Source organism: Gossypium hirsutum, chromosome D05 (assembly GCF_007990345.1).
Source record: "Gossypium hirsutum isolate 1008001.06 chromosome D05, Gossypium_hirsutum_v2.1, whole genome shotgun sequence".
NCBI lineage: Eukaryota > Viridiplantae > Streptophyta > Magnoliopsida > Malvales > Malvaceae > Gossypium > Gossypium hirsutum.
Window position 1 is genome coordinate 60,769,765 of NC_053441.1, and position 14,984 is coordinate 60,784,748.

The 14,984-nt window shown below is 31.5% G+C and overlaps 1 protein-coding gene across 1 annotated transcript; it reads left to right on the forward strand.

Annotated features, from left to right (window-relative positions):
- The first annotated feature begins 879 nt into the window (after positions 1-879).
- On the forward strand, positions 880-1,650 carry LOC107902218 (keratin-associated protein 6-2). The gene has a single exon (XM_016828435.1). It carries the CDS (start codon positions 880-882, stop codon positions 1,648-1,650), a length of 771 nt encoding a protein of 256 aa, XP_016683924.1.
- The last annotated feature ends 13,334 nt before the right edge of the window (positions 1,651-14,984 follow it).

Here is a 14,984-nt window from a genome sequence, read left to right on the forward strand (position 1 = left end):
TAAATTTAGTATGATAAACTTTATTTAGTAATTTTACTTGCTTAAGGTTTTGAGTTTACCATTTTGGAAAAAAATTAAATTTTTTATAATTTTATATAGTTTTATTTTTTTTATGTGATTCTTATAATTTTTTTATAAAATTTTGGAAATTTATTTCTATATACATTTTGACTATTTTGTTACTTTTACAAATTTAAAAATTGATAGACACTCAAGAAGTATTTAGATGACATAGGTTTAAATTTTGTTGTCCCTAAGATCACATTTTTTTGGTATAATCATAGGTGTCATCATCCATTTTTCAATACGAACTTAGTTTAACTTGAGTTAAAGTGATATTCAATTAAAATCCTCTTAATAATATTACTTCAAAATTTAAACTTGATCCAAATACGGAGCTCATTTTAGCATTGAAAAATAACAAATAATATATTTCCAGCTAAAGTGCTTAAGTAACCTAAACCTCCGTCATAATGTATTAATCCCAAAGCACTGTTAAGATTCTTTTCTTTCTCCTTTCTGTTTTGCGTGGTGAATAATGAGAAAATGGTGTAGCAGCAAATTAAGGCATGTAAATGGCTACTCACGTAAGGTCCATGATCTCATATTAGAAGAATCAAACAAACAAGCAAAGGCAATGGGCATTTTCTGCGTTGCACTTTTCAAATCCTCTTTCTTTTGACTGGCCATTTTTCACACTATAAAAGAATGATATGATACCTTTCATTTCGCATAGAAGAAGAAAAGAAAAACAAAACCAGCAAAATGGCATCCCCGATACTAAAATTTACGTGCATTATTCTGTCAGTTTCTTTATCCTTAGGCTTCAGTTCGGCTAATAGGTTCCTGTTGGATCAAACCAATCATGCCCACAAAAACATGGACCCTGCTGTCCATGAACCAATGAAAAACCCTAGTGATGAAAAACTTGGTGTGGGTTATGGCGTTGGAAGTGGCTCAGGAAATGGCATGGTATATGGCCTTGGATATGGCATTGAAGATGGGAACCAGTTAGGTACAGCCATTGGATATGGCATTGGAGAAGGGAACCGGGTAGGTACAGGCATTGGAAATGGCATGGGAAGTGGGAACCAGTTAGGAATGGGCATTGGGTATGGCATTGGAAATGGGGGTCAATCAGGAAATAGCATGGGATTTGGTATCGGAAATGCGAACCAGATGGGAATGGGTATCGGGTATGGCATTGGAAATGGGGGTCAGGCCGGAAATAACATGGGATATGGCATAGGATATGGCACTGGAAATGGGAACCAGTTAGGAACTGGTATCGGATATGGTATTGGAAATGGGAACCAGTTAGGAACCGGTATTGGATTTGGTACCGGAAATGGAGGTCAGTCAGGAAATAGTGTTGGATATGGCGTCGGAATTGGATCAGGTGGAAACAACTGGAATGGACCTGGGACTGGAGTTGGAATCGGGTCAGGATCAGGCGGACTAGGGTCAGGGATTGGCGTGGGATACGGCTCAGGAGGTGTTCCTGCATGTACTACCGGCAATTGCAATCTAGTGAATGGCCCTGGGAGCTGTGTACCAGTTGGTCCAGCTCATTATGAACTTCAAGGACGATCTGCTGCTGGAGCTGCCAAAGAGATGTCGAAGATTATGAGTACAGTTACTCAGCCCTAGACACCACATAACTGTTGTTCTAATATAAAGAGCTAATGATGTTTCAGAGGTTTACAATCAAGCCTTGTTGAATCAAATCAATCAGATAATAAAACCCCAAATAGTCTTTTGGTCACTTTTTTCTTTAATTATTATTATTGTTAGGTTAAACTAAGGAGCGCCACCTTAAAATCACTTTTTTTTTTGTTTAAGTTAAAATTTTTAAAATTTACATTAATAAAATTAAAATTATACTTTGTCTCTTAAATAATTATAAAATTTTGATTTAATCTTTTAAAAATTATAAATATATAAGTTATTAGAATGGTGACATTGTATTTTTACTATCATAAAAATTATAATTTAATTTTGACCCATCTAAGAAAAATTTCTGGTTTCGCCCCTAGTTAAACTACATTGGCAATCACTCGTCTATTAGTAGGTTTCTTTTTTTATCACCTAACTGTGAAGATTACCGTACTATTTGATTTTTTTTTTTTGAAAAATGACTTACTGAACAATAATGTGTCTCTTTTAAAATTACCATAATTGTGATTTTAACCCTCAAACATTTATACATTGTGTTAATTTAATTTTTTTTTAAAACAGCTCTTAATTTTTACCCATTACCTAATTTATCCTATTTTTACATGAAAATACGAATTCAATACATGATAAATAAACTAGAAATAAAAACAAAAGGTTTTTTTTAATTTCTTATTATTAAATTAGATAATAATCAAATACATTGTTATCCATATACTTTAAATGGTTGAGAACTTGATATCTCTCTATAATAATTAATTAATTTTTTGTTAGCTTGAGTTGGCTGTCATTGATGAAGCAATTTATGATCTTGGGTTTCTAGGCATTTCCACTTTTGATCAAATTTAGATGATAAATTTATTTATTTTTTAGCTTTTTAGGTGAAAGAATCACAAAGAAAATCAAAATTGTAAAAGAAAATACTAATTTTTTTAGAACCAATACCAAATTGATACAATGTATAAATGTTCAAGGCTAAAGTTGCTCTCAAGCAAATTTCAAAAGCCGACATGTCATCTTTTTATTAGTCATTTAACAATAGATGATCAAAATTGAAAAAATAGAATAATTAGATGACCAAAAAAGAAAGTTAAAAATAGTTGGGTGACTACCCATTTAGTTTACCCTTATTATTGATAGTATCTTAAAGTTGCTTAAAAGTTATTTTGATTTCTGCATATGGTATCTATACTTGAAGGATGTATAAATATAAACAAATCTATATAACATGACATTAAGATTAAAAAATAGATTGCTAGTCATGTCAGTTGGATTGGTTTTAGGTTGACGCAATTCAATTTTTAGCCTCTACATATGTTGTCACTGTACAGCCCAATTATTGCCCGGGCCCAATAGCAGAGCCCAAACGGCCCAATTGCAATTCAGACCTAAAATAACTAACCCAATTACCCCAAAAAACTAATACCCTAGCCCAACAAAATTAAACCCAAATCAAAAAGAAAAGAGCCCAACAATCCAAAATCAAAAAAACCCTAGAGGCCCAAATAGCCCAAAACCTAACTCTTCAGCAGAAACCCTAGCCCCTGTTGTGCTGCCCATGCCTCTGCCTCCATCACCTCAGCCACCTGCCCTCTGCTCTACCTGCTCTCTGTCACTACCACCGCAGCACGTCTCTAACCTGCAAACAATAAAAGAAAGCAGAAACAGACAACACGGAGGGGAGAGCAAATTTTTTTCTTTGATTTTCGGATATAAAACCGAAACATATTGTAAAAGAAATGGGGGGATTTTTCGAAAAAGAAAAAGAAAAAGAAAAAAGGATTCAAAAAAAGGATTCAAGAAGAAATAAAAGTAACCTTTTTGTTCTTATTTCGTTTTTTTTATCTCTTTCATTCTATTTTTCATTAATCTATTTGTATTTTTTTACTATTTTTTTACTTCCGTTTGTTCTAAAATATATATGTATATACGCGTATGTAATAAAAAATATAAAAAAAGAATAAAAATATACCTTTTTTATTTTTCCGGCCACCGTAGCACGGCCGGCTCCTCTTGCCGGATTCTGGGATAAGAGAGAGAGTAGAGAGTTTTTTTTTTTTTGTTTTAAAGAATGGAGAAATGAAAATTTTTTACTAAAATTTGGATTTTATAGCACACATAAAACGACGTAGTTTCAGCTGGGGGTTTTAGCGCCAAAACGGCGCCGTTTTGTGCGACCCGCGCGCGACCCGACCCGCGCCCTCAGGATCCGCGTGTTTTAACGGTGAAGGGTCTATTTGCGCTTTGGATCCCTCTGCATTTCGCCCATTTTGTGATTTAGTCCTTTTTGTCAGATTTCTTCTATTTCTAATTTCGCCACGTACTTTATTTTTGTTCCAATCTGGTCCGCGCGAAATGCAGCGTTCTGGAAGGTTGGGATTATTTCCCATTTGCCCCTCCTAGTTTTTCAGCGCGTTCGATGTGGCCCTTCCTTTTTAATTTATTTTGCGATATAGACCCGTGAAGTTCTGTTTTCAATTTAAATTAGTCCCTTTTTATTATATTTTTGCTATTAAGCTAATTAATTTCAATAATGTTATCATTATTTTTATTATTATTGTTTTTAATATTGTTATTACTACTATCATGCTTATTATTATTTACACCTTTGTAATCTTAGATTTAATCATATACATACTTCCATACTTTGTGTGTTTTATAATTTAAATATACGCTTATATTTTTTTTCTTTTCTTTTATAATTTATATACACGTAGGTATTTATTTTGCATTTTAAATTATTGTATATAGGTGCTTACATGTATCTCATTTTATTTTCACAAATATATATGTACATGCTTGTACATGCTGTTATATTTTAAGATATATTTTTATCTACATTTTTAAAATTCTTATAATATACATATACGTGCATATGGTTCTTTATAGTTGATAATCTTTTTATACAATTATATATGTGTCTATATACATATTCTTATATTTTATAATTTGTATATACCTATATATATTCCATATACATATATACATTTGTGTATCTTAGATTTTAAAATATACTTTTTTTTCCACATATGTATTTTATTTCATTATTCATGTATATAAATCTATATATCTTACAACTCATACATATATTCTTTTACTTATGCATATACCTACCTATATTTTTATCTACTTTAATCTATATACGTAGTTGCATAGTTTCATATTTGATTTTCCATACGTATACGCATCCCCATATACCTTTTTGATTTTTGTATGTTTACATTCATGTCTTTTTAGGATATATATATATATACTCACTTGTTTTGTTATATATTTATATTATTACTTGCTTATTTACATTTTGTATTTCTGAACTTTATTATATATATGTGCATAGATGTTTTTATTTGTTTTGTCTTTGTCTTTATTTTTATTCTCATTTTATAATTTTATTTATTTTCATTGAAGTTATTATTGTCTTATTTGATTTATTCCCATCATTATTTCTATGAAATGTTTTAGCCCTAGTTATTTATTATTTCATGTATAATCGTTTTGTCATCTTTTATTTATTTACCATTTTGTTGTGGTTGTTCATATTATTTATGATTCACATCATTGTATTCATATTTATTTAGTTACGCATATTCACATCGTATCTTATTTCTACTATTTCGTGTTAAATTATTTCATTCAATGTATGAATTATGACTTTTGAATAAACAAAACTTTGTGTTTAGATTTGAGAAAGTCGTACTCTAACTTACTGGGTTTCAACTTTCACAATAAATCTAAAGACAAGAATCTTTTCAAACTCAAATTTTTAAACGATCTCGGGAATTAAGAAAAGATCGTGTCCTAACTTACTGGGCATGATCCCTTTTCTAAACCCGAGATAATTACATGTCTTTTTAAATAAATAAATTTTTCGGCATGTATTCTCGTATCGGGAATTCGATATGTTGTGTCCTAACGCATTGGATATGACATGTCGTTTTCTCGAGATGAGGATTTTTCTAAGAAATAATAAAGGTAATATTTTGCGTTTGGAAATTCGAGTAAACGTGCCCTAATGTGCTGGGTTTCGATTTCTCATTTAGCCAAATAGCTTGATATCCTTTTGAAATTTCAAAATACGAGTTTTGGAAACCATAAGGTGATCTTGATTTCGAGAGTTTAAAGTATCATATCCTAAGGTGCTAGATATGATATTATTTCGGAATAAGAGAATCTTAAATTCCAACCCATATTGTTCAAAAGTTTTTAGGATCGTATTTTTAAAATTCTTCAAAATTTTAAATTTTCGACACTAAGACATTAAGTAATCAACTAGGTACCAATTTTGGGCGTATCGAGGGTGCTAATCCTTCCTCGTATGTAATCGACTCCCGAACCCGTGTTTCTGAATCTCGTGGACCAAATTTGTTGTTTTAATAAAATTAAATTGTTTATTAAAAACAACTGCTTTTAAAGGTGATCCGATCACACCTCATCAAAAAGATTGGTGGCGACTCCCACATTCGATTTCGTTTTTCAAAACCCAAGTCAACCCTGTTTTCAATCAAAAAAATGGTGTCAACAGTCACCATAAGAACATGGACTCCAGGACGTGTTGCATTTTGTTTCAAACCATGACACAATTTGTTATTTAATTATAATTTGTTTTTATTTTATTTTTATTATGACACAAATTTTAACTTAAGCATTATAATAAACTTAACATATAAAGCATATAATATTAACTATAACCGTCCACTATCACAAATCTATATAATGGTATATTTATTTAACAAGTCCCTTAATCTAGTTCCACCTTATAAATTAATATTATTTCCTACTTTTATCACTTATTTGATTTAGTCCCTTTACTTAAATTAAACCCTAATTCCATAAAATTACCTAACCGAAACTCAATTCACTTCTAATATTAAATATTTACGAATATAGTTTACGAAAACTAGGTCCCAACTTCACTCTTTCCAACACTACTGACATTCGGGTCGTTACATGGACCTTTTTTTATTAGACTTAACACTCAATTGCTATGTGCTAACCCAGTGTCTGCCAACATCAAGGGGTCACATGCGCACTCTTACAGTTCTTACTTTAGCTCTATTCATTTTTAGACTTATTCTAACTATCTTACTATTTCGAACAGTATTTGGATCCTAAGATTCTGCCGAGCGGGATGTTACAAACAACCTCCTGGGTTCGCAGTTAGAGGAAAAAGAAGAGAAGTCTTATATGGACTGAAACAGGCTCCACTAGCTTGGTATGTGAGGATAGATAAGCACTTCGCGAGCTTGGGATTTGAAAAGAGTCCTAGCGAGCCTACCTTGTATGTTAAGAAGATTGGCAAAGTCACTTCGCTGATTGTTTCACTATATGTTGATGAACACCTTGTGATTGGGAGCAGTGAAGCCTTAGTAAAGGAGTTTAAATAGCAAATGGAGAACATGGTCGAAATGTCAGATCTCGAAGAAATGAGATATCTTGGGATGGAAATACTAAAAGTTCAAGAAGGAATTTACATAAGCCAACAGAAACTTTGCAGTAGTAAAAAGTTTCAAAAGGTTGATGAAAAGAACTATCGAAGTCTCGTAGGTTGCTTGTTGTAGGTAACAGCGACACGACTTGATATTATGTTCACTGTTGGCTTGTTGTTAAGATTTATGCACTACTACGGTACATCTCATTTCTAAGCTATGAAGAGGGTGCTGAGATACATCAAAGGAACAACTGATTTTGGCATTTGGTTCACAATGGAAAACACTAAAATGGCAAACTCCTTGAAACTTGTTGGGTACATTGATACTAATTGGGCTAGATCAGTGGATTACATGTGAAGTACCTCTGGATATTTTGTTTCGCTTGGATCTGGGGTACTCTCTTGGAGTTCGAAAAAGCAATTGATAGTTGCTCAATCCACAGCTGAAGTAGAGTATGTAGATGCAGCAACAGTGGTCAACCAAGCAATTTGGTTGAGAAAACTATTGCCTGACTTGAATCTTGTGTAGGTTGAAGCAACACAATTTTTTTTGCGATAATCAGTCCGCCATAGCAATTGCAAAGAACCCAGTTTTTCATGGGAAGAAAAAGCATTTTAAGTTCAAGTACTACTTCGTGAGAGAAGTTGAACAAAGCAAGTAAGTGACTTTGGTTCATTGCAATATTGAAACTCAACTTGCAGACGTTCTAACCAAACCACTTGGGAAGACGAGGTTTGAAGAATTGAGAGATAAAATTGATGTTCGTAGCATGAAGGCTTAAGAGGAGTGTTGCAAGATGACCTTTCATGCAGCATGCACAACTGGTAAACTCCCCAGATTTGGCGTACTTGCTGAGTTTGTCGAACTCTCCAGGAATGGCAAATTAATCAAGATTGGTGAACATGGCAGATAGACCAAATGGTATACACATCTGTAAATCACTTGGCGGATAGTTTTTTTGGTGAACTCACAATCATTGGCGAACTCATTATTTTGGCAAGTTAGCAGCATCTGGGTTTGAAGAGTTTGCATACAAGTTATGTCTTACAAGATTTAGCATTTATTAGTATAATATACCTATGAATATTAGTATAAAATCTTTTTTTTTTAATTTCTTTCAATATTTTAAGATTTTTTCTTGTTATAAATACCCCTGTTACTAGGGGTGTGCAAAATTCGGGTAAAATCGAAAAAATTCTGTTAACTGACCGAATTCGGTTAATCTGTCGGTTAACTGAATTTTTTCGGTCGAGGGTCGGTTAATTAGTTTTTTATTTTTCGGTTAACGGTTAATTCAGTTCGAAACCGGTCGGTTAACCGAATTTTTTCGGTTTAACAAAAAAAATTAATAAATAAAATTATAACACCTAAACCCAATCCAAACCCAAGTATCCAACCCAACCCCATTACCCAACCCAACCCAATCATAAAAATTACAAATAATTTAATAAATAAAAATAAATTTCTAAAGCTAAAACTAAAACTAAAGTCTAAAAGTCTAAACAAATAATTTAATAAATAAAAATAAAATTCAAAGACTTATGTAATGTTTTTAATTATTTAGTGATTCAATTCGGTTAATTCTGGTAATTCGGGTAATTCAGGTAATTCGGTTAATTCGGGTAATTCTGTTAATTCGGTTAATTAGGTTAATTCAGTTAATTTTTAACCAAAAATAAAAAAAACATATAATTTTCGGTTAATTCGGTTAACCGACTGAATTAACCGAAAAAATTTTGGTTCGGTTAATTTTTTTAAAAGAATTTCGGTTCGGTTAACGGTTAAAAATTTTAAAAGGTCGGTTAATTCGATTAATGTTATTTCGGGTCGGTTAACCATGAACACCCCTGCCTATTACATTGTTCAAATACAGAGTGAGTGAAATATATAAAACTTTAACAAACAATTTTTGTTGCTAAAATTCTCGTTCTTTCGGCAATTCTTTTTTCCTTAGCAGCAAAATTCCAACAAACACCATAATAGTGCAAATATATATGAACAACATTATCTTTAGATCCACCTGAGTAAAAGATAAGGATGAGTTTGTGAAGTTCATGCATTCTTAATTTAAAATGAGATGGTTGGATCTTTGTGAACCAAAAGAAGCATATTCTTAATATGGTTAAGAGGTTTGGACTTGAGCAAGCAAAGAATGCAAAAACTCCTATAAGCTCAAGTGAGAAAATGGGGCTTGACAAGATGGGAGTCCAGACAAACAGTCAGACATATAGAAGCATCATAGGAAGTTTGCTTTATTTGACAACCGGCAAACCTGATATTTTCCAATGTGTCGGGGTATGTGCTCGTTTTCAAGTTGATCATCCCACCTTAAAGCAGCTAAGAGGATCATCAAATATATCAAAGTATTTCTGATTTTGGACCATGGTTCTCAAAAGAAACTAATCTTGCTTTGGTTGGCTATAGTGATGCAAACCGAGTTGGTTTTATGGATGGCAGAAAGAGTACCTCATGGGCATGTTTTTATGTTGGAAACAACTTGGTTTCTTGGTACAGCAAGAAACAAAACTCTATTTCCTTGTCTAATATTGAGGCTGAATATATTGCAGCTGGGAGTTATTGTGCACAACTGCTGTGAATGAGCCAAATGTTTGCTGACTATGGTGTACACACGGGTGTTCAAGAAGTTGTTCAAACAAGTGTTCAAATACCGCGTGTTCAAACAAGTGATCAAATAAGCATTCAGACGTGGAACTTAACAGTATATTGCGATAATACAAGTGCAATAAGCATCTCAAAAAATCTTGTTTTGCACTCTCGAACAAAGCATATAGATATCCGACATCACTTCATTAGAGAACCAATTGAATCGATGAGTGTTGTGCTTCGGTATATTTCAACAGAAAACCAGCTGGATGACATTTTTACCAAGAGCTTAATGCAAGAAGGTTTGAAATTCTGAAGAAGAGCTTGGAATCTGTCGAATGTAATTGAAGAAGATAAGGGGGGTACACTCAATAATCTAGTTGGTGCAAGTTTTTGTGTCGTATTTTTTATCTTAATTCATTTTTTTTGTTTAATGTTCATCCCTTAGAATTTATAGGGATCGGGTTTCAAGGAGTAAGTTTAGGTAGTTGAGGCAGCATTCAATACTTCATTTTGTGTTAGATAGGGAAGACTTTAATTATAGTCCCTGTTATTTCCTTGCTAAAATTTCTCTCTCTAATTTTTGTTTCCTTTTAAGTGTAATATCTTAAATTTTCAGTTTTACACGTAGCAATTATTCTTATACTTTTTTAATTTTAAAATTTTAATCTTAATCTAAAAATTAGCGGTTAAATATGTTTAATTAAATTATGTATTAGTCATGTACAATGTGTAAAGTTGTAGATATAGTCATTGTTCTTCAATTAGATTTTTTTTAGTGCTTATACTTTTCAAATTTCAAAATTTCAATCTTGATGCAAACGATAGTCATTAAATGTATTAACTGGCTTTTTGTGAGTAACATGTGAAAATAACAAGTTCAAATAACATTACGCATGTGATAATATAATAGAATTTAACTTAATGAATTCAATAGTTATCGATTGGTCAGGTCTAAAATTTTAAAATTCAAAAAATATAAAAATTAAATCCACAACTTATATATCATACAGGGACTAATAGCAAAATTTAACTAAGTAATTTTTTTTTTGGTACAATGGATATTTAAACTCATGCTAACATTGAGCAAAGTGAATACTCAATCAATAAGTCACAACTTGGGGTTCACTTGTTGGTTGAATTTTTTTTTTGTCATAATCAAAATATCCATCATCTCTAATAGTGATTAATCCTCTCATCACGAAAACTCTCTAGGAGAGATAAACAGCTCCCCACAAAAAAAAACTTACTTATTAGTAATTGTTTGATCTTTAATATGAATATATTTATGATCATGATTCAGTTTCACTATTCCATTACGAGCTAAAATGTTTCTTATGACTGGGCCTTCTTGAGTGAATGGATTGAATGGGTGATTTGTTGAATTATTTATGATTAATGATTGATTATTTGGATTGGACTAAACACACTAGGTTATTTTGACTACTAATTTAGTGTTAATTGCTAAAGAAGAAAAAAAAGGAAGAGAAATCTGACCTTAGCTGACTAAATCAGCTAACCACTCCACCTACTAATAATGAGTTAAAAAACCTATTATAGGAATTAATTTCTCTCATATTAAATAGATTAATTTAATTTGATACTATTAATAAATAAATAAAATTCAAATTATAATATAATTAAAATAATATGAAATTATTTTTTACTAAATATTAATTTTATTTGTAAAATTATAAAAAAAAATCAAAACAAGGTAACCTTTCATTTTTAAAAAAATGCAAGATAACTTGTTAGAAGTTACTATGAAAATACTACTTCGTTCACTATGATGGTTCTATATTGGATCTCCAGTTAATCTCTTGCTCAGTTTTTGTCAATAATGTGAAGGTAAGTTTTATTTTTAATTATAGTGAGAAGTGACTGACCTACTAAAATATGTATAATATGTAAAAACTAATTATAAAAATACACCATAGATGTTGGTTGCCTAATTTTCAAGTTCTAAACAACTTAATTTTGTAATGGAATTTTTTATCCAAAACTTAAACACTACTCATAGCCCCTCCTCAATCTTTAAATAGCAAGATAATGTGCTTTAGCATACTCAAACTCACGTCTTCCTGTACTGATAATAATGTCAATGTCAATTAAGCTAAACTCAATCAGCTTTGAATTAATTGTTTTTTACTATAATTAAAGTTAATATGTTCTAAATCCTTTTATATTTGGAATTTAGTCATCATGTTTTTACTTTCAAGAATTTAGTCATTCTATTTTTCGAATTTAGAATTTAGGTTCAGTTGTTAACATCGTTTAATTTTTTTGTTAAATTAATTTGTGTGACATTTTAAAGTTTTTAAAAGAAATACTCACACGGCATTTTATGTAAAAAGAAATGGCATTGAATGCACTTGAATTTAACATAAAATATATAAATTAACTAGTGATATTATAAATATTGATGCACTAAATTATATAAAAATTATAGTCTCGTATAATAATGTTATTAATATAAAAAAAAAAAAGCGATGTACACATCATAAAAAGGAAGGCCTATATGTGTAGAGTGAAGTGCTAACATAATAAGAAATCTAAAGTGTTTTCGAGAGCAATGAACTTCCATATTACAACAAAATTATCGTAAAAGAAAAATGTTTGTTTTTTCTAAATATAGATATGCAACATTTAATTAATCCAATTTGCTAAATTTTTTTTATTGAATTTCTTGCTAAAAATGGTTTTTTTGGGGGGGGGGGGGGTTTGAAGATTTATCCATATATTGCAAGTTCATTAGTGAATGAATGAGAATGGAGTGCCTATGTTTAATTTAAACTACCTCATCAATATCCCATGTTTAAATCTTGTCATTTACAGCATTAGCGTTAGCGTTAGCAACAGCCTTTGCCTGGGCCTTGGTTTTAGCAGTTTGGAGGATTTGATCAAAGGCTGATTTAGCTTCAGGGGACCAAAGTTTTTCTCCCTGTGGATAAAGCTTGGTCTTGACTTCATCAGGATTTATTATTCCATCATCAGCCATTTTCATGAAGGTGCTTACCAGCATTGATTGATAAAATTGTTCTAGCTGTTGAGGGGAAAGTTTGATTGATTGCACGTCGTCGACATCCCCACTTTCAAAGGCTTCTTTGATCTCTTCCTTAAGCCTATTTGCTTGATCAGGTGTGAGTTCTAGATTTTCCAATGAAGTAGCCATTTCCCTCAAACTATCGGTATGATCGCCTGCAACGTTAAACCCAGGTTTGGGCTTGAAATCTTGGGTTTCTTGTCCTACCACGAATTGGATTGAGAGAATCAATGTCAATGAGAATACTACAAAAGCAATCTTCCCCATTTTTTTTATATTTTTTTTAAAGCTTAAGATAAGAATTTTTTTTTAAAAAAAATGGCTAATGATGCTTAACAGTGGAAATGAGATGAAATTTAAAGAGTTTTTAAGATGAGGTATTTGCGGCTGGTTGATTGGTCTGGTGTCTGGTGGCCATACACGAGTAAGACAAAGATAGCTTCTCTCAACATTTTTAAGCCATCTTTTTATCTATGATTGGTGTTTTTCAATTATCTCCTTTTGTTTTATTTCATGATGTTACAAGCAATCGAAAGAGTGTTATAAAGAAAAATGTTTCAAATTGTATACTTCTTTTGGGCATTCACATTTTACAAAATGTTGAATTCTTATTAGGATTGATAAAAAATTTTAATAATTTTTCCTTATATTCTTAAAATAATAAACATTTTTTATCAACAGTGAAAATTGTAAATTCCTTAAATGAAATTATTATGATAGTCGCAAGTGGTTTCCTAAAATACGAGAGAAAGGAGCTCTTGTGACTCTTTATGCTGAGAGAAAGAATGAAGGAGTCCCCTTTAAGTAGTCATAAGGGGTGGGTTATATAAATAGCATTTCCATGTATTAGTAGTCATGTAACACTTTGGCAAGATCATCTTTGGGGTTGACCGTTATTATCGACTTAATAAGACTTTTTAAGTGCAATGGAGACGTAAAACAATCGCTTTAAATGAATTGTGCTAGCAGTGTGTTATAAAATTAAAAAAAAAAGTAAAATGAACAAGAGATGTGTGAATAAAGAGAAGTATGTGAGTTTTTTATTCATCAATAGAACATTTTCAATACTTTCTTAAAAGTCTATATTTATAAACATTAAAAGTAAGAATGATATAAAATTGACATTATAGCCCTAAAGTATATCAAGCTTCTTATCCTACTTAGCATCCATTTTATAACAAAAAAATTTATAACAAATAACACTTTCTTTTGATTTTTCAATTTGAATACAAGTGCTCTTTATTTCTTTATTTCTCTTTCTTTAGACTATTGTTTTCTTTTAAATTTTTCTTTGAAGCAAAATAAAAAAACATGCTTTCGTAACTCTCTCACAAATGCAAGTCACAAGATGATATCATTAAACACTATATGTTAAGGCAATTATGTGAGCAGTGACTTGCATAGTGTCAAAGCAGTGCTCGCTGCTCTTAAGCACTACGCAAGTCACATAACTTACCTTATTTAGAGATTGACAATCTTTTGAAACAAAATTGTTAGGTTGTAATTCTTGTTGATACTTTAGACGTGTACTAGCCCATCTTTGAAGATCGATCCATTTGGATCAACATATTTTGAAGCTTACATCGGGCCAATCAATCTAATCACTTGAAATAAGGAGATTGGATAAAAATTGAATTGAAGACTTACCTCTAATATTTCTACAATATCTTGTATTTGTTAATATTGTAATTGTAACGCCCTCAACCCGACCTAATTCACCGGGTCCGGATCTTGGGTGTTACTAGACGTATAAAACTTTTAACAAAAACAATTTACAACTTATCAATTATTTTAAATCTATTATTTGAAGTCTAAAATAAAACGTGACATTTGAAAACGTAAAATGAGATATGTATTTAACACCTTATTACAACACATTTGATTTGGATCTTTACAAGTTTCAAATTTAATCAGGACAAACTTAAAAGCAAATTTTAAGACTGCGCCACAATCCTCTGTATGCATAATAGCCCAATCTGCCACCAACTTGGTGTACTCATTGCATTGTCCCTCCAGGAAAAGCCCTCTTCTCATCAAACCTAAGAAGAAATAATAATCTTGTAAGTATAGAAGTACTTAGCGAGCTCATTAGCCATGCCTTGATGAAGTCTTCGTAATATTCTAGGACTTTCCATGAGTCAACTTCTACTCTGTATCATTTACCATAGAGACAAGCATTCAAATTCGTAGCTTACCAGATATTCCTAAAAGCTCACGCCACATAGACTTAGCAA